Raw genomic sequence first — 21602 nt, forward strand, 5'->3', positions numbered from 1 at the left:
AGTCAGAGGTTGGGAATTGTGGTAAATAAATTAAGCTGGCCAAAAGCTGTCATCATCTCCAAGGTGCAAGTCAGGAGGGTGATGGAATACTCTCCTGGATGGGTTCAGCTCCAACAACATTGAAGAAACTCCACTATCTAGGGGAAAGATTCGTGTATGATTGCACTCCATCTGCTACCTTCAATATTTACTTCTCCTAAAACCAACATTTATTTCCTTCACTGATGAACAATGGCAGCAGTGTATATCGTCTCCAAATCCACTGCAGCAACTCACCTAGAGTGCTTTGACAGCACTTTCTAGACCCACAACCTCTACCATCTAGTAGGACAAAGGCAGCCTGGGAGTACTTGGTCATAGGGATGTACAGCACGGAAACAGGCCCTTCGGTCCAACTCGTCCATGTCGACCAGAAATCCCAACCCAATCTAGTCCCATTTGCCAGATCCCTCTAAACCCTTCCTATTCATATACCAATCCAAATGCCTTTTAAATGTTGTAATTGTACCAGCCTCCACCACTTCCTCTGGCAGCTCATTCCATATACACACCACCCTCTGCATGAAAAAGTTGCCCCTTAGATCCCTTTTACATCTTTCCCCTCACACCCTAAACCTCTGCCCTCTAGTCCTGGACTCCCCCACCCCAGGGAAAAGATTTTGTCAATTTATCCTCTTCATGCTCCTCATGATTTTATAAACCTCTTAAAGACCGTTGCTGGACTGAGTTTGCAGCAGGTCGTGAGGCAGCCAATGGAAAAGAGAAATGAACTTCACCTTATCCTCATTAATCTGCCTGCTGCAGATGTATCTATCCATGACATTAATGATCAACACACAGTTCTTGTGGAGACAAAGTTCTGCTTTCAGGGTACTCTTCTTCATTTTGTGTCGCATTACTACCATTCTAATAGGGTTAGATTTCCAACAGATCTAGTAACTCTAAACTGGGCATTCATGAGATCTATGGGCCATCAGCAATTGAATTGTAGTCAAACACAATCTGCAATCTTGTGACCGGACTTCCATACTACCATTGCTATCACATTAAGAGCTCAATCCTTGTACAATGAAGAGCAGCAGGGTGATATGCCAGATGTAACACCAACTATACCGAAAGTTAAGATGCCAAATTTGATTGGGATAAGTGCACCTGAACGGAGAAGCTGTCAGTGAGCCTTCCCTGTCCTGAGCTTAACCAGGGTGGAGGTGGAAGTTCTAATCTATTAAATTCCATTCCCCATGTTTCATTGCTTCCAAACTCACCCCGAGGCGGACACTAAATTCCAGCCAGTGCCTCCAGCTTATTCATTCAAACCTTGAGCTTATTGGTCCAATAACACCTCCTCTATGTTACTAAACTCCGACAATAAAATTGTTGTGTGAGCTAATAGTTCTGAAGAGCCAAATATTATGTTACATTAGCTCCACTGATTTTACCCACATCGCATCCAGTCTGTGTGAAAACATAGAGTTCTACTCTAGCTTTCAGAGGGAACAGATATACCTATAGCAGTTCCTGAAAGTCATGGTAATTATTCCTGACCAAATGTAGTTGCACTTATTGCCGTCATGCACTAAACCTTGTTATTAAAGTACATTGCCTCTTCTGTAGATACTGTACAGTGGTGTAATTTCTACCATTGATCATTAATCCAATGACAAAGCAAAGGAGAACTGGTGGCAGTAAACTTCCTCAAATAACGCTTGCCCTGTACCACAAACAGGTAGATTCTTGACAATTACCATAAAGCCAAAGGGTGTGGTGCTGGAAAAGTCTGACAGCATCCAAACAGCAGGAGAGTCAATGTTTCGATCATAAGTTCTTCCTGATGGCACGGTGGTTCAGTGGTTAGCACTGCTGCTTCACGGTGCCAGGGACCCGGGTTCGATTCCCTCCTCGGACGACTGTCTGTGTATAGTTTGCACATTGCCCCCATGTCTCTGTGGGTTTCGTCCAAGTGCTCCGGTTTCCTCCCACAATCCAAAGCTATGCACAGTGGCACAGTGGTTAGCACTGCTGCCTCACAGCGCCAGAGACCCGGTTCAATTTCCGCCTCAGGCAACTGACCGTGTGGAGTTTGCACATTCTCCCCGTGTCTGCGAGCGTTTCCTCCGGGTGCTCCGGTTTCCTCCCACAATCCAAAAATTTGCGGGTTAGGTGAATTGGCCATGCTAAATTGCCCGTAGTGTTAGGTGAAGGGGTAAATGTAGGGGAATGGGTCTGGGTGGGTTGCACTTCGGCGGGTTGGTGTGGACTTGTTGGGCTGAAGGGCCTGCTTCCACACTGTAAGTAATCTAATCTAATCTATAGTAGTCATGATTTGGAGATGCCGGTGTTGGACTGGGGTGTACAAAGTTAAAAATCATACAACACCAGGTTATAATCCAACAGGTTTAATTGGAAGCACACTAGCTTTTGGAGCGACGTTCCTTCACCTGATGAAGGAACGTCGCTCCAAAAGCTAGTGTGCTTCCAATTAAACCTGTTAGACTATAACCTGGTATTGTGTGATTTTTAACTTAATCTAATCTATGCAGGTTAAATGAATTGGCTATGCTAAATTGTCCCATAGTGTTAGGTGATGTGATCAGATTAGATTCCGTACAGTGTGAAACAGGACCTTCGGCCCAACAAGTTCTCACCGACCCTCCGAAGAGTGACCCTCTGAAGAATAACCCACCCAGACCCATTTCCCTCTGACTAATGTACCTAACACTATGGGCAATTTAGCTTGGCCAATTCACCTAACCTGCACATCTTTGAACTGTGGGAGGAAACCAGCGCACCCTAGAGGAAACCCAAGCCACCGTGCCACCCTCGGTGTGTTAGTCAGCGGTAAGTGTAGTGTGGGGGAGTGGGTCTGGGTGGGTTACTCTTCGGAGGGTCGGTGTGGACCTGTTGGGCCGAGGAGCCTGTTTCCACACTTAGGGAATCTAATGTAATCTGATCTCCAGCATCTACAGTCCTCACTTTCTCCTATTTACCACAAAGCACCACGAATAGTCACCTGGGAAATTACCACTAAAATCTTTGAAATCTCTGTCTGAATTAGGAGGAAAGAAAATCTTCAGTTTTCTTCAACTTGCTGCATCAGTTAGAAGTTAGTTTCAACCATTTCGCTTTATCTCTGTTTCCCTGTGTTGTTGCTCTGCACATTGTTGTGTTAATGGTAATTTAATCCTGTGCAGCAGATGGCTGGATGAGGAAGTTGCTGAGCAATTTAACACTGGGAAATGCATTTTCTACTCTTGAGCATCTTGATCGGCACTGATTGCTGCCTCCAGAAAGCCGAGTATAAACATAGCTTCAGTAATGTGTTGTTGTACCTGGATTTAAACTGCTACAGTCAACACTTTCGCAAGCTGCTCTTTATTCTGTTTGAAAAACTTCCTGCTTTATCTCCTATTGATTCTCAGGATGTGGGTGTCACTAGCTAGGCAAGCATTTATTTACCAACTCTGATGCAACTCGTTGGCTTTATGGGCTACTACAGAGGACAGTCAAGAGTTAACAGTTTTGGGGGTTGGGGCCATGTCTGGACTGGTAAAGATTTCAGGTTTCACCCCTTAAAGACATTAAGGAGTTCATTATCGAGGTAGTTTGATTAGAAATAGAATCTCTTCCTCTACCTCTCATTGTTACCCTCTAAACTTCAGTCATAACGTTAGATTGTAGAAATTGTAACTGTATTTGTTGGAGAGAAAAGGGCTGAGAAGAGATTTGATTGAACTGTTCAAAGTCATAGCTGGACTGGAAAGAATATTTAGGGAGAAACTGTTCCCACTTCTAAAAGGAGTAAGAATGGGAGGGCACAGATTTAAAATTTTGTGTGAAATAAGCAAGGGTGATGGAAGAAAAATTCTTTAAAATAGTTATGGTCTGGAATCAATAAAGGCATTCGAGAGAGCATTGGGTGATTATTTGGTTAGAAATAGTGTGTAAAGGTATGGGGAAGAAACAGGAGATTGAAAGTAGGTAAAGAGGCTCACTTGAAGAGCTGGTGCAGACACAATGGGCCGAATGACCACCTCGTGCACCATAACAATAAAGGAACCAGAAAGTGGGGGAAATGCTGAGCAGCTGACGGGCTGGTTTGAATGGAAATCCTTTGCCTGGACAGGTCATGATTGTCCTCGTGGAGTGGGAAGTGGAGGTTAGAAAACAATTGGTTGTGTACTTAAATAACAGCTGGAAAAGAGGTGGAAATTATCCTAGCGAGACTATTGAAAGAACAGAAGGCAGTGAAATGAGTTGATGAACACAGCAAAATTGACTCGTAGAATTCAGAAGCACCAACAGACTCTCTGTCTCTCTGTAATTATTCAAGCTTCTCTCTTCCAAAACTGTCAGGCCATGGCAGTCCAGCAACTCACCTACTGGTGGGTCAAAACTGGGAGTGGGACTGATAACTTCAGTACTACTGTTAGCTGGATCATGATGCACACAGCACGGGTTCAATCCTGTACCAGCTGAGGTCACCATAGATGCTGCATTTTCACCCTCTTCCCCTCCTCTGAAGCATAGTGACCTTCGGGTTAAACCACCACCAGTCATCTCCCTCTAATGAGGGGTTAGCCCTGTGGTCCTCTGGGACTGTGGCCACTTTACCTTTATTGCTGACAGGTGCCTCTAAATAAGGTCAGATTAGTTTCACGTGGTGGATGAAACCAGAACTAAGGGGTATAACGTCAAAGTAAGGGGGAGCAGATTTAGGACTGAGTTGAGGAGGAACTTCTTATCCCAAAGGGTTGTGAACCTGTGGAATTCCCTACCCAGTGAAGCAGTTGAGGCTGACGTATTGAATGTTTTTAATGAAAAGATAGACTTTTGAACAGTAAAGGAACGAAGGATTACGGTGTGTGGGCAGATAAGTGGACCTGAATCCACGAGCAGATCAGCAATGATCGTATTGAATGGCAGACCAGGCTTGAAGGGCTGAATGGCCTACTCCGGCTCCTAGTTCCTATGTTTGAGCAATTCAATGCTGGCATTCAATGTGCTACATATTCAAGCTCAATATTTGTGTAGAACCCAAATTCAGAGTGCAGTTCACCATTTTTAATGCCTTTCTCTTGAACAACTTCTGAAATTTTGATTGTGTCAAAAGTTAAAAACAGTTGTAAATAAGCAGCTGATTTCTTCACTTTCTATTCAATTATCCTATCAACAATTATATACGTATCCAAACTCACTGAGTGAAACTACTCATTCTGAATCTGCCTTTGATTCTGTATAATTCAACACTAGCCCCATCTCTAAACTCTAATTAACAAGATAATGCTTTTCTCCTCCTCTGATTATTTCTTGTGTTGGATTAACTATTGTCCTTGCAGCTATGGATCATTGCTATAGTTCTCTCAAACTTGGGGCTGACAATATCTTCAATCAACTAATCTCATTAAACAGGTAATAACTTCACATGAGAAACCTGCTGGTGATGTAAAGATTGAGCTCAATATGAGAGAGCAGTAGCCCTCATCTTAAGAATGTTACAATTTAAGAAACATACTATCTCAATTAAATAATGTTTAAAGGTTAACATGATTCATATTGAAATACCATTTAAGTTCACAATAGGATTATAGAAATGGGAGGTGGCCATTCATTCCCTCAGACTGTATCACCATTAAATTACATTCTGGATCAGTGGTGCTGGAAGAGCACAGCAATTCAGGCAGCATCCGAGGACAGGCAAAATCGACGTTTCGGGCAAAAGCCCTTCATAATTTGCCTGTCCTCGGATGCTGCCTGAATTGCTGTGCTCTTCCAGCACCACTGATCCAGAATCTGGTTTCCAGCATCTGCAGTCATTGTTTTTACCATTAAATTACATCCTGGCTGATCAATATTTTAATCCCATCTTGCTTGCCGTGGGTTCTGTCACCCTAATACCCTTACCCAGAAGAATATGGCAATATTTGTTTTGATTTTAATTCTATTTTTAAAATAACCAGCTAATTTTGGGACAGTATGTCCCAGATCCTTTGTGTGAAGTTCCTTTCAGACATCATCCTTGAGTTGCTTAGCTATAATCTGTAGGTGTTTTCCCCCTTGTTTTGGTAAAGAAAAAAATTCTCCCCATCTCTCCTAAACAAATCCATTTATTATCTGATGTACTTCAGCTAGGTCACCCGTTAACCTTCTATGCTCAGAGGAACGCAAGCCTATGGAGGAATTTTTCTGTCTCTTGTGTGATGTGGGGAATAGCAAGAAATGGATGTAGGTTTGCTTGCTGAGTTGGAAGGTTCATTTCCAGACATTTCGTCATGCTACTAGGTAACATCTTCGGTGGGAAAAGGTGAGGACTGCAGATGCTGGAGATCAGAGCTGAAAATGTGTTGCTGGAAAAGCGCAGCAGGTCAGGCAGCATCCAAGGAGCAGGAGAATCGATGTTTCGGGCATGAGCCTTTCTTCAGGAATCCTGATTCCTGAGGAAGGGTTCATGCCCGAAACGTCGATTCTCCTGCTCCTTGGATGCTGCCTGACCTGCTGCACTTTTCCAACAACACATTTTAAACATCTTCAGTGGGCCTCAGGCGAAGCAGTGTACATGATTCCTGCTTTCTATTTATATGTTTGGGTTGGTGATGTCACTTCCTGTGGTGATGTCATTTCCTGTTCCTTTTCTCAGGGGGTGGTAGATGGGGTCTAACTCGATGTGTTTGTTGATAGAGTTCCGGTTGGAATGCCACACTTCTAGGAATTCTTGTGCATGTCTCTGTTGGCTTGTGCTAAGATGGATGTGATGTCCCAGTTGAAGTGGTGTCCTTCTAGTCAGGATTCTAGTGAGAGGGGGTCATGTCTTGTTGTGGTTAGTCGGTGTTCTTGCATCCTGGTGGCTAGTTTTCTGCCTGTTTGTCTAATGTAGTGTAATTACAGTTCTTGCACGGTATCTTGTAAATGACAAGAAATGTGGGAAGCTATAATGAGAATGAAAAATCTGATTTTCAACTTCAAGATAAAATTTCCAATCTCCCCTTTAGGTTTCAACAGCAAAATCAGAATCTCACTGTTTCACAACACTTAGGTTATTTCCATTTGCATCTCATTAATGCATGGGGTTTGCCTCATTTTTAGCAAACACAGAAAATGCTGGAGAAACTCACCAAGTCGGGTAGCATCTGTGAAGGTGGTAACATTTGAAGTTCAGTATGACTGATCAAGAAGACTTATACCAGTCTCGAAGCAGTAACCCTGTTTCCATATCCATAGATGCTGGCCTGGTCCACTCTCAGATCTGGCATACTCCGTGTTTGTTCCAGATTCCCAGCACCTGCAACATTTTGCCTTTATTTAAGTATTTGCTTTTCTGATCTCCCCTCCTTTCCCAAGAAAGTGGGTGGTGTCAGTTTTCAAATTGGAAATCTGGGAGGTTGCCCAGCAGATGCAGCTCCCCATTTGCTTCTACAGGTCTTAATGTTAATGTCACCTCACCAACATGTATTTGAATGCACCATGGACAATTTGATTTTTAACCACATCATGGCTGATCTCAGATGAACTTAGAAACCACCTCTCAGCCCTTCAGGACTTCACTGTGGAGCTCGGGGGCACCTTTGCCGTGCATGCTTCTGCGAGGTCACTTCGTACAAAGGGACATCCATCCACCTCATGTGCCTACTCATTGTGCATCCTATAACTCTCCGCCCATTTCTGAGTGCTTGCTCACTTTGTGTTTACTTGGAGGCTGCCAAGTAGCTTGTGGTAGCTTTTAGCCAGAGGTCTGAAAGATTAATAGTTGTGGAGGATAAGGTGAATAAGGACCGTTGAGTGAAGATACTCCTGCAACAGTGAGGTTGGGAGTTCACAAGCATTAGTGAGCTTTGTGTGAAGAAACAGATTTAGAGAGTTTGAGGTAACAAGAAGATGATATGTCTTAACCTTGCAGAGTAAAATCATTCATCTTTTTCCTGCACTGCTTCGATCTGTCCAACTGTGGCAACAGTATAGACCTGAGTCACCATCTGCTTTCATGTTTGGTCTCTCCTGGTGGTCCACCAGATGGGGGATGGCATACATCTTGATCACTCTTTCCACTAGGACCTTCAGGTTTCTAATTGGAAAATAGAGTGCTAGCTTCCCTTTCTGAGACACTTTGGTTTCATAAGAGGACATTATGTAAAGTTTGTGAGAAGATTTGTAGCTCGGGTGCTCGTTGTTGTGGTTCTGTTCGCCGAGCTGGGAATTTGTGTTTCAGATGTTTCGTCCCCTGTCTAGGTGACATCCTCAGTGCTTGGGAGCCTCCTGTGAAGCGCTTCTGTGATCTTTCCTCCGGCATTTATAGTGGTTTGTCTCTGCCGCTTCCGGTTGTCAGTTCCAGCTGTCCGCTGCAGTGGTTGGTATATTGGGTCCAGGTCGATGTGCTTATTGATTGAATCTGTGGATGAGTGCCATGCCTCTAGGAATTCCCTGGCTGTTCTCTGTTTGGCTTGTCCTATAATAGTAGTGTTGTCCCAGTCGAATTCATGTTGCTTGTCATTTGCGTGTGTGACTACTAAGGATAGCAGGTCGTGTCACGAGACATGGCACTCATCCACAGATTCAATCAATAAGCACATTGACCTGGACCCAATATACCGACCACTGCAGCGGACAGCTGGAACTGACAACCGGAAGCGGCAGAGACAAACCACTACAAATGCCGGAGGAAAGATCACAGAAGTGCTTCACAGGAGGCTCCCAAGCACTGAGGATGTCACCTAGACAGGGGACGAAACATCTGAAACACAAATTCCCAGCTCGGCGAACAGAACCACAACAGTGTGTAAGCTAGTTCTTGGGATGCAGCTAAGTTTTAAATATAATGACAGTGATTTGTCCATTGAAAGGTTGTGGCAGCAGTGGGAACCTCACCTTTCCTGCTCCACAATTGCATGAGAAAGCCTCCAAAGAGGTTGGCTGTGTAATTAATGCAGTGAGGATCACGTAAGGCAAGTTAATATGAGCATGACAGGATATCTGCAATGAAACTCTTCATAAGATAGCACATCCTAAAAATGGGAAAATCAAAATCTGTGCAAAACATTTTCAAAATCGAACCCTTTAACCCCGACACAATTTTAGGTGAATCAATAGTGCACCCTTTCTAGTATGCTGTTTGTGAGGTGTGGTATTCAGTTGTAGCATTGCAGATGAGTCACTTCAGAATACTGCATATATATATGCACCTACCTGTAAACATTCATCCTCTGATAAGGGTCACCACTCCATTAGTCTTTTAACTATTATTTATGTAACCATCTGCTCAGTTTTTGGTGAAAGCTGTATTCGGATGCTTACTATGCTGCTTCTCCAAAGTTCCTACCTTGTTGATTCAGTATCTGCCACGCCAACTTCATTAAACATTTTAGCTAGTTCACCCCCTATTCTTAACTACTTGAGGAATTAAAAGCTAAATCTATGCAACTTGTCCATATAATCTAAGTAATTTAGCTCTGATTTCACTCTTACCTCTGGTACTCTGATAAATTCTGGTCTTTAAACCACATACAATAAGTATTTTTTTCATGCATGGAATGTGGGCATCAATGGCTAGGGTAACGTGCATGTTCCTATGCATCTGCTGCCTACATCCTTCGAGACAGTAGTGATTGAGAGTTTGGAAGGTGTGTGGAAGAAACCTTGTTGAGTTGCTGTAGTGCATCTCACAGACGATGTATACTGCTATTACTGTGCACTGGTGGTGGACGGTATGAATGATTAGGGTAGTAATCAGAGTAAAGATGAGCGGATTGCTTTGTTGCGTGTGCTTTTTTTGTGTGGTTGGAGCTGCTGCTGAGTATTCCATCACACTCTTGACTTGAGCCTTGTGGATGGTGGACGATCCTTGTGAGTCAGGTGATGAATTATTTGCTGCAGAGTTCTCAAACTCTGACTTGTATTTGTTTGGTTAGTCCAGTTCAGTTTCTGGTCAATGATTATCCTAAAATGTCAATACTGGCAAATTAAGAGACAGTAATTCCTTGATCATTGAAGAGCAAACATTAAATGCTTTTTTTTTGGGAGATGGTCAATGGTTGACATTTGTGTGGCATGAATCACCAATGTCACTTAATAGACTGGATGTCTTCTGCATTTGGATATGAGCTGTTGCAGGATCTGAGGAGGTGCGATGGTGCTGAACATGCAATCATCAGAGAACATCCCCACTCTGAGTTTATTTTGGAGGGAAGGTCATTGCAGCTAAAAATGGTTGGTCCTAGGTCCTGAGATCTCCTGGAGCTGAAACAATTGGTCTCTAACAACCAAAATCATCATCCTTTGTTTTGTGTATGGATCTAAATTGTGGGGAGTACTCCCTGTGATTCCCATTGATTTCAGGTTTACAATATCGTGATGGATATTACAAAAATGAAAACAAAGTAATGGAAATGCTGAGCAGGTCTTGTAGCATGTGTGGATGGAGAGATTACTTCAAAATGATTTGTCATCAAAACTCATCCCTTTTATTTCAGATTGCTGGTATGTGTAGTATTTTGCTTTTATGTTAATCATTAGTTTTGCACATTTTAGTGGATACAATTCTGCTGCTGCAGCCAAACAGCACCTCATGGACTCCCAGTTTTGACCTGCCCAATCTGTACTGAATCCATGACATTAAGCATAGTGGTACTGCCACACAATACAATGAGTGGTCTCTTCACTATAAGACTGTATGATAGTCCTAACATTGCTATAAGAGCGAACTGCATGTGTGACAGGCGGATCAAGTAGCTGAGATGAATCGTTAAAGTATTCTTGAAGCCTGGTGCTCTGCTAATTGCTTGTTGCAGGCAGCACAGTACAATTTGGCTCTCTCTGGTTTTCTGGCCCAAATGCTTTGCTGCTTTTGTGAATTTAGACAATGTATGGTATGAAGAACAATATATAAATTGAAATACAATGTGCATTTTGTATTTAGTGTGTGTTAAGAAGGGGGGGGGAGACATTTTGTTTCATTTTATAGAATTGTTTTGGTGGTCTTAGTGGTGGAATGTCTGGTGGCTTGTTAGTGTATTTTAATGAGGTTACACATCCCTGGAAATGAAGGGGGGGTCTTAATAATTTAGTGAGGAAGAAATATGCAAATTACTACTGTTGCCAAGCAACAGAACTTCTGGATTTATGAAGTGGAGGGAGGACAGACAGAACAATCAAGAAGTTACTCAGACTGCCAGTGTGCTAGAGACAGTCTGCTTGAAAGTGAATTTAGCAAACGCACATTTGTTGTGAAGATAATAGTGAATTTAGTTTTGCAGTTTGCTCTAGATGTCTTGGAAAGAAACCAGCTGAAGGAAATAGCACCTAATTAGTGCACAGGAATTCACTGGAAAGAAGCCATTGGCAGCTGTGGTACAAGAAACCTTGCCGTCTAGGTAAATCTTCACTGGAATGATGGTGTATGTAAGGATATTGCTGGTGTCAGAACTCACAAGGGTGGTGTGTTGGAAATCAACCATCATTATTCCCAGAGCCATAGCAAGTGTGAAAATCTGATCAAACCACTGAATTGTCAATTCAACCTGTCTAAATCAGTTTAAAAGATTATGCCTGCCAGATTTTTTTTCCTCATTTACAAGAAAATAACTATTTATAGGAATCAAACTGATTTTAACAAATTGCAAAAAGTAAACAAGTTGAATTGGTAATCTATAACTCAAACTCTACCCTTTCTTAAGATTCATATATACAAACAGACAAGACACAATTATTACGGTGGGAAAGAAAACAAAGTCAGAGAAGTACAGTTAAAATCACTGACGTCTCATTGAGTTGTTTTCCTTTGGGTCCTTCTGATTCCTTCCAGTCCTTTCCTTCTGATACAAGCTGGTGAATAAACCAATCCTCAGAGGAGGATTCCCTATTTCAGTACTTCTGAAAGTGAATTCCCCCTTATTCTTTCAGCAGGGGGGTGTTTGCAGAGAGAGAAGCTTTTTGTGAAAAGTTCGAGAGAGTAGCTAGCTTCGAGAAATTTTATTTCACTGTGCACAGAATGCTTTTTTTTACAGGCCGGTTGTTTCTGCTCTGATGTCCTCAAATAAGGTTGGTTCCTGATCAGGTGGCTATTACTATGCTGAGCTCTCCAGATTTCACAAGAACCGCTACCATTTCAAAAAAATCAAAAGGCATTCCATGGACAAAATTACCCTGAGTACACAAAGGTGGTGCCATTTTAACTGGAATCTTCCCACCAGGGGTCTTGAGTTTCTACATGATAAACAGCTAAATCTTTGTTTCTTCTACACAACAGAATTTATTCAAATAAGTGACTGTAAAGTGAATACTGAGGGAGGGTCTGTCAGAGGGCTTTAAAAACACAAAGGAGTTCAATCTGATAACCATAGAGAGGTTTTTAGATTAGATTAGATTACATTACATTACAGCGTGGAAACAGGCCCTTCGGCCCAACAAGTCCACAGCGACCCGCCGAAGCGCAACCCACCCATACCCCTACATTTACCCCTTACCTAACACTACGGGCAATTTAGCGTGGCCAATTCACCTACCCTGCACATCGTTTGGATTGTGGGAGGAAACCGGAGCACCCGGAGGAAACCCACGCAGACACGAGGAGAATGTGCAAACTCCACACAGTCAGTCGCCTGAGGCGGGAATTGAACCCAGGTCTCAGGCGCTGTGAGGCAGCACTGCTAACCACTGAGCCACCGTGCCGCCCACAATAGTCGCCACCTTCAATCCGAGACAATCAAGAGGTAATTGCACAAAGGAACTCAGGAGAAACTTCTATCTCTTCCTTTTTCATCATCACCTTATTTTTCTCATGTTCTTGCCAGTGGAGGAGGTGCCATCACGGAGAAGGCTGGATCAGAGCTCCCTCGTGGTGTGGGCAGGGTGGTGACTGCACCTTTGGCCATGTAGTCGGTCTGGATCAGGGCTCCCTAATGATTTTAGATTAGATTCCCTACACTGTGGAAACAGGCCCTTTGGCCCAACAAGACCACACTGACACTCTGAAGAGTAACCCACCCAGACTAATGCACCTAACACTATGGGCAATTTCCCATGGCCAGTTCACCTGAACTGCACACCTTTGGACTGTGGGAGGAAACACATGCAGACACAGGGAGAATGTGCAAACTTGACACAGATAGTCGCCCGAGGCTGGAATCGAACCTGGGACCCTGGTGCTGTGAGGCAGCAGTGCTAACCACTGAGCCACCATGCTGCCCTAATGTGGGGTGGGGGCATGGGAGAGGGTGGTGTTGGTGATTGCACCTTTGGCTGTGCAGTGGGCCTGGATCAGGGCTCCCTCGTGGCGTAGTGGTGTCAGCAGAGCCAGGGACTCCTAGAGCATCGACTGGACCCGAAACGGGTCTCATTGCAGCCTGGAGATTGGAACACTTTATAGAAACCCTGGAGCCATCCTAGACAAGAAGGACTGTAAAGTTGAACATTATTTATTATTTTTCTGCCTTTATATTTTTCTGCCTTTATATTTTTCTGTCAATTAAAGATGAAGCTCTATTTAAGTAATTTCTTTTTATTCATTTTGTAATCCAAAATGGCACCAGAGTGTGGCGACAAAAGACTTTTCACTGTATTTTACCAAATACATGTGACAATAAAATCATTCATTCACTCACTCACCCACCCATCCAGAGAATGGTAAGGATATGAACACATGGAATAGTTAAGGTGAATAGCATAGATGGTTAGGATAGGAAAAGGCTCATTGGATGATAACCATTGATGTAAACCAGTTGGAAGGAATGCTGAACTGTAGTTTTCTGAGTGTACACACGGTAAGATTTGTTACTGTAAATGAATTGTCCACATGCTTGTGTAACTTTAATAACATTTCCAATTGTAACTTCCTTTTTCCTTAAATCAATGTGTACAGATATAAAATTGTTCTGGACACTGACTCAACAGACTATGGTGGTCATGGTCGATTAAACCATAACACAGAGTTCTTCACAGATGCCCAAATTCAAAACAATCGTCCCAACTCTGTGCTGGTAAGTATAGTGACCAGTCTCACTGGAAGGATTTAATTGAAATTGCTTTGTGACCATATCAGAAAGCTAACCCACGCTGTCAGTGACTGAGGCCTGTGATGGCTCCAACAGCAAGGGAAAAGACCAGGAATAAACTATCCTGTCGAATCCCTCTAGCTCCCCTGTGAAATAAATCAAGGATCATAGATTCCTTCTCATAGATTCATAGAGATGTACAACATGGAAACAGACCCTTTGGTCCAACCCGTCCATGCCAACCAGATATACCAACCCAATCTAGTCCCACCTGCCAGCACCCGGCCCATAACCCTCCAAACCCCTCCTATTCATATACGCATCCAAATGCCTCTTAAATGTTGCAATTGTACCAGCCTCCACCACTTCCTCTGCCAGCTCATTCCATACACGTACTACCCTCTACGTGAAAAAGTTGCCTCTTAGTTTCCATTTATATCTCTCCCCTCTCACCCTAAACCTATACCCTCTAGTTCTGGACTCCCTGATCCCAGGGAAACAACTTTGCCTATTTATCCTATCCATGCCCCTCATAATTTTGTAAACTTCTATAAGGTCACCCCTCAGCCTCCAACGCTCCAGGGTAAACAGCCCCAGCCTGTTCAGCCTCTCCCAATGGCTCAAATCCTCCAACCCTGGCAACATCCTTGTAAATCTTTTTTGAAGCCTTTCAAGTTTCACAACATCCTTCCGATAAGAAGGAGACCAGAATTGCACGCAATATTCCAACAGTGGCCTAACCAATGTCCTGTACAGCCGCAACATGACCTCCCAACTCCTGTACTCAATACTCTGACCAATAATGGAAAGCATACCAAACGCTTTCTTCACTATCCTATCTACCTGCGACTCCACTTTCAAGGAGCTATGAACCTGCACTCCAAGGTCTCTTTGTTCAGCAACACTCCCTAGGACCTTACCATTAAGTGTATAAGTCCTGCTAAGATTAGCTTTCCCAAAATGCAGCACCTCGCATTTATCTGAATTAAACTCCATCTGCCACTTCTCAAGCCCATTGACCCATCTGGTCCAGATCCTGTTGTCAACTGAGGTAACCCTCTTCGCTGTCCACTACACCTCCAATTTTGGTGTCATCTGCAAACTTACTAACTGTACTTCTTATGCTCAATTCATGTGCATACCGCAAGTTGGAATCTCTTTCTTGACTCGGAGCTGACCCAGCTCAAAAACTTACTGCATCTCCTTGAACGGTGAAAAACAGCCAAACGTTACAGACCATGGGATATGACCTTCCAAACCAGGTTGTGTCTATAAGGGAGAATTTCAAGTGGTAACCATATAAGGGAACAATACTGCTGGTTACAAGTCTGTAACAACACTGGATTCAATGTGATCAAATGAAAGTATCACACAGTATATCTGCATAACAGGAATAGATATTTTAAAAAGCCACTGTAAAAATTTGGCTGATAGATTTTATACTAAAATGAAATAAATTATTTATATTGAGTGTTTCGAGCCTGAAGACGCCAAGGACCTGGCAGCCAGTTCACCCAATGCAAGGCCCTGGCAAGTAAGTGAGTAGTTTCATTCATCTTAATTCAGTGAATATTGTTAGACAAGACACTGAGAAAATTTCCATTCAGAATTGTGATCAGTAGCATAAGATCTTTATATTTTAACTTAACAGGCTGGTAAGAATTCATTGGACAGTGAAAGAACTGACAATTCACATACTCTCCTCGTTGCTGATGTCAGATTATGCTGTCCACATCTGAGGGCAAGACACTCTTGTCAGACCAATAGCCCACATGGTTTCTGAAAATACAGGCTTAAAAATATTTTTCTAAGTTAGTTTTGTTGTCTCCCTTTCTATGCCCATTCTCTTTGTCTGGTACCTTGAGTCAATATTATGAAGCATTATGTACTAACAGTGTGTCTTATTGTAAAACAGTGCATAAAAAACACACAGATAAAACTTCAGAGACTTCAATGATGTATGCTCAGAGTTGACTACAATCAAACCACTGAGAATGGTTCATACTTATATTATTAGGAATGGAGAATTCCTGAACAAGCTTTAATAACTTGCTCTGATCCTGTTTTAGATGTTGTAGCCTATTCCAATACAGTGTTGCACTACAGTTCTGCAACATGTATAAGTTAACCTTGCAATATTGCTACTTTTTATGCTTTTCCCAGACAATCAAAAATATCTTTCACAATCTCAAGTTGTCCCATAATACATTATTCTTTGAAGTATGCCACTATTGTAACGTAGGGAAAACCAGCAGCTAATTTACACACTCGCACACATATCACAATGTGACATTGGCCAGATAATCTGTTGTGGTAATGTTGCTTATGCAATAAAAATTGTCCCTGCTCTTTTTTGATTATTGGCCATGACCTATTTTACACCAAAGTGGCAGAAGAGGTCTCAGTTTGGCACCTCCAGCAGTACAGTGCTCTCTGAGTGCCATGCGGGAAGCATCAGCCAGATTATTTACTCAAGTGTATGCAAGTGGTCTTGAACCCACAATTTTTGACACTGTGTTCTACCTTACAAATCATCCAAAGAGATAGGAACAGGAGTAGGCTATTTGGCCTACTGAGCCTGCTCTGCCATTCAGTAAGATATTGGCTAATCCGATGGTGGCCTCAACACCACTTTTGGCTGTTCCCCAGGACCTTTCACTCCTCTATAATTCAATAACCTAACTGTCTCAAATTTTAATACTTTCAGTGCTTCAGCTCACTTCACCCCATCATTTTACAGTATATACCCCCATAAATCTCTCCCATTTATTTCGACCCCAAACCATACTCATGGCCTTAGTCTTGCCATCTCATGTGGTTTTCCTCATCCCGTCACATCCATTATTGCTAAGGCCACCTCTGATCACTTCTTCGTGTCATTCACCACCTGCATATCTATTCCATGCCTAATCCTACCTCTTCCTGTGTTCACCTTTGGAAGAAACTATCAAGTACGTCACATAGAACTGCACGTTTAAAATCCTAAATATTTAGTCTTTAGTCCTCTTCACGACACTTCTGCACCTAATGATTTACTCAATCTTCCCAAAATTATGCTTTCTTCCATTTCTGTTATTCCCCAAGGTTGTCTCCCATTCTATGCCTGTCTTGCACATGAAAATAAAACAAAAAATTGTGGATGTTGAAAAGACTACCAATAAGGAGAAAGTGAGGACTGCAGATGCTGGAGATCAGAGCTGAAAATGTGTTGCTGCGCTTTTCCAGCAACACATTTTTCAAGACTACCAATAATCCCAGTATTAGAGAGGCTTCCTCCTTACTCTCCCCTTTATCAAAATTCAGCTCTGTGGCAATGTGAGCTACATGGGCGTTATATTCAGTTTGGAATGCTAGTTAGCTACTCGAAGTGCTCAAATCTTTCTCGTCCTGGAAATAATTGGACAGTTTAAAGCACAACTGTTTACAACCTGACAATTTCAACACTTTTCTGGGAGTTTGGAGACTCGCAGTGTTTCCTCTGTTAGCACATAGGCTGCAGCCATTGTTTCCAAGCATGAAAATCTTGGACCTTCCTCATAGTAAATCAGCCTGGGCTTTACTGTCTAACAATCAAGCCATCCAGACTTGCTGTCAGATTACAGACCTCCCTTAACTCTAAATTGAAGACCGTTCCAAAACATTATCTTATAAACCTCATAAATGTAACACACTCCTGTTCCACACTCAGTTTCAATGTACTACTATAAACAATATTAACCAGTGGTACCTAAGTGCCATTTCTGATATATCAATCATTTCTGAAGGTTTGATGGAAGCCAGGAAATAAAATAATCTGTGGATTTACTACTTTAAAACTCTTCTTCCCTTCACTCTCCCTTCTATTTTTACTTAATGCACTATCTCTTTATCTCTTGCTACACCATCTCTTGGCCTACTTGTGTAGAAATTGATCTGGACAGGTGGTTTTCTATTCCCACAGGGCAGTTTAATATGGCTGTCACTGTTTTTTTTCCAATTGAGAATGAACTATGGCACTTGGCTGTCCTTGCTGGCCATGAACAACACTGATAGCTGCATAAATCCCAAAGTGAGGATTCACACACTGACTGCTGAGGGTTTGTTGTCCTATTACACTGATTGATGGAGCCCTTTTTTACTTACAGATCATGTTGTTCTGAGCTTTATGATCTTTTAAAATGCAAATGACGACTTCAAGGTGAGAAGGTGGACCTTGATTAAGATTCCCTTCATGGGCATTAATCTTGAAAATGATAATGCCGGAGAGGGTCACCCTGCCTTCGTGCTGACACTTTGTGCTGGCATTCTCTCAGCTTTTCTCAAAAGCTGCACCCAGTTCTATTTTTGCTGCACACAGTGCTAAGTTACGATAGTCATTGATATATTGATACATTGGCCTCATGGTTTCATAATATATTTTGACTCGGGTGAGCAGATTGGGTTAGCGTGATGTCTCACCCAGTTTCACGTTGCGTGTAATATAGGAATATAAGATGAAACTATTAAGCATGTCCAGTGTGTTCATCATTGACTTTAAATTCCCATTTTGCTTTAGAACCCTTAAAACTCTTGCCAAGAAAACTATATTATCTCAGTTTTGAAACTTTGAGTTGACTTCCAGCCTTACAGGCACAAGACAGGAGTGTGATGGAATACCTTGCTCTTGCCTGGATGTGTGCAGGTTCAACAACACTAAAACTCAACACCATCCAGAACAAAGTAGTCCATTTGATTACCGCCACATAAACAAACGCTCACTCCCTCCACACCTCACTCAGTCACAGCAGTGTGTAACATCTACAAGGTGTGCATTAGAAATTCTCCAAAGACTCTCAGACAGCACTTTCCAAATCCAGGACAATTTCCATCTCGAAGGACAAGGGCAGCAGATGCATGGGAACACCGCCCCCTGAAAGTTCAGTTCCAAGCCACCCACCATCCCGTCTTGGAAATACATTGGCGTTCTTTCAAGCTGGGTCAAAATCCTGGAAATCTCTCCTGCACAGCATTGTGGGTCAACCCACACCAAATTAAGTGCAGCGGTTCAAGAAGGCAGCTTAGCAATTTGCTCCACAGCAATTAGGATGGGCAGTAAGCACTGACCCAGCCAGGGAAGCCCATATCCCCTGAATGAGTTTCAAAAATGAACTCGAACATGATATAGGTAGACCTGCAGAATGGGTAAGTAGGTTCTATAGGGAGAATGAGAACAGACTATATATATACTTAATGGCACAGTTCTAAAATGTGTATGGGGGAAAAAACCGTGAGGTTGATCTTCAAAGTTCGCAGGGCATATTGAGAGAGTGGTGAGCAAAGCAGATGGGAATTTGAATTCATAAAAGGATACAAAACAGAGAAGTTATGGTAAACTTTATAAAGCTCTGGTTTAGCTACAGCCAGAGCATTATGTCCCATTCTGGTGGTCACACTTTAGGAAGGATATAAGGGTGCAGAGGAGATTTGACAGAATGTTTTCAGCTATAAGGTGAAACAGGAGAAGTGGAGGCTGTTCTAATGCAAATTCATTAACCTGCAGGAAAAGTGTAAATGGTTACAGAGGTTGCACAGTAATTTACAGGCTTGATCATTTCTTGATGAGGTCTGTCATGTGACCTCTGTTTTAACAAGCTTTTTAATGGATTTTTGTTTAGTTTTACATCAGGGAAAATCAAGGATTTGCTTAATAACGACATTTAATGGGCAGCCTGACTCGCGTCCTCACCTAATAAACCTTTCCAGGATACGATTAAATATAGCCCTGCAACTTTTATTACTCCAGTCCCAGTTTTCAGTTACATTTTATGGGTGTTGATGAAAGTACCTTGAACTTTAAGCTCTAAGTTGTTAGAGGACAATTGGTAATTATAACTATGGATCAGCTGCAGACTGTGCGCGGTTACAGATTCCTCATAATGGTGTGCGACCTATCTGTGCTTTAGTCATAAATGTTTTACTGAAAACTTATGTATTATAACAAACAGAAGAAACCAACTGATGTAAAAGGAAATCACATCTCTTTTAATCATATTATAGGGCATGTTAATAGATATATAATTAGGGAAAGGCTGCAACTTATACAGAAACTGCGACAGGCTAAGTAGATGATTTTACCCAAAGTCAGCACATGCACAATGGTTTCCTCCTTTGCTGTATCGTTCTATAATTTTGTTTTTAAACATTCTGTCCTGTCACAAACACACAAAATTGTCTTGTGGTAAATGAGCCAGTACAAACACAATGGACTAAATGGTGACTTTGCTGCAAATATGATTCTAGCCCATTTATCTTATTTGTTAATGTGGGTAGATTAGTTGCTGTGTTTACCTGAAAAATAATGATTGAATTTCCAAAGCAATTGATCAGTTGTTGAATGGTGAGCCTGTGGAGGCAGTAGCTAAGTGTAAATCCTTGCTTCTTTTCATTGTTAATGATAGTAATTTATTTTCGGGCCATCCGAGCACATCACTAAGAGGTGTTTAGGACCGCTTAGTGGCAGCAACAGCTGGTTGTTCTTGATTCTCATTCAGCAGCCACAAAATTGGATGGAAGACCAGACATCAGGCTTGGCCCAGTTTGTCAGCACTCTACCCACTCAGTCAGGAAGCTCTGGTTATTTACCCTGCTCCCATGACCTGTGTGCGCAGGTAGTCTTGTGAGGGACTGGATGCACACAATTCTTATGTTTGCCAGACCTTGAATGTGTGGTTAAGAGAGTGCACATTGAATTTGGGTTATGGAGTGTGAATATTACAGTCTTATGCTGGCTCAGTGTTCCTGTTGAAAATCATCTTCTGTTCTTTTGATCCATTGACTTTTATTCCCCATTGGTTTGTGCTTTTTTTTCTCAACAGAAAATCCTGGGTTTCTGTGATATGGTTGAAGCTGAAATTGCTAATTGTTTTGGCAGTTTTGTTATAAAGCTCATTGTTAAACTACCCAACATTTTTGTATTGCAGTGAGACAACTGGCATCCACCAGTGTTCATCTGTGGTCCAACATCTGCATTCAGTTTTCAAGTAAATAGCTACTGATGTATCAACCACAGCATGTACCATCTTCTCTCTGCTTCACTCTTTGCATTAATCCAGAAATTGAGAAATATTTCATCCCCTCCTATCTTGGAAAACTCCAGTTCATTAAGATCTCAGATCACTATTTCTTGTGTCTTGCGTCTTTGTCAGTATATTATTGGCAGCTAAACCTCTAGCTTCTAGGCATGGATCTCTGGAATTATTCTCCTAAACCTCTCTTCCTCTCTCTGTTTACCCTCCTTTTAAGACATTCCTTAAAACCTACCTCTTTGCTTGAAAGTATTTTGATCAAATTTTTATTTGATAATGTTCCTGTGAATTGACATATGACATTATACTATGTTAAAGTTGTTATGTAAATGCAAATTGTTATTACAATGAAGCAGTGTTTGAGAGTGCTGGCATCCGGTCTGTTTGGATCCAGAGGGAAGAATCCCATCGCCTGCACGAAGGTTCCACTCGAGCCAAGACTTCCTGTATCTCCTGAAATTTTCTATCACTTCAGTTTTATTTTCTCTTCTTGCTTTGCCAACTTATCAAAGTGAAAATGAGCATCTGGGAAGCAGGCTGCAAATCTCAGCCACTCATTTTTGTGAGAGAAAGCAGTTTTGCA

At 42.2% G+C, this 21602-nt stretch overlaps 1 protein-coding gene across 4 annotated transcripts in view; it reads left to right on the plus strand.

Moving 5' to 3' along the window:
* LOC122555434 (1,4-alpha-glucan-branching enzyme) overlaps window positions 1-21602 on the plus strand; it is a 628967-nt gene that overhangs the window by 570580 nt on the left and 36785 nt on the right. For all 4 annotated transcript variants that reach the window (XM_087992439.1, XM_087992437.1, XM_087992438.1 and 1 more), the window contains exon 15: window positions 13844-13961. In XM_087992439.1, coding sequence (XP_087848565.1) covers window positions 13844-13961 — 118 coding nt within the window. The remainder of the gene's footprint in view (window positions 1-13843; window positions 13962-21602) is intronic.

This window comes from Chiloscyllium plagiosum, unplaced genomic scaffold (assembly GCF_037043375.1).
Source record: "Chiloscyllium plagiosum isolate Xiang-an unplaced genomic scaffold, Cpla_swu_hap1 HiC_scaffold_12, whole genome shotgun sequence".
NCBI lineage: Eukaryota > Metazoa > Chordata > Chondrichthyes > Orectolobiformes > Hemiscylliidae > Chiloscyllium > Chiloscyllium plagiosum.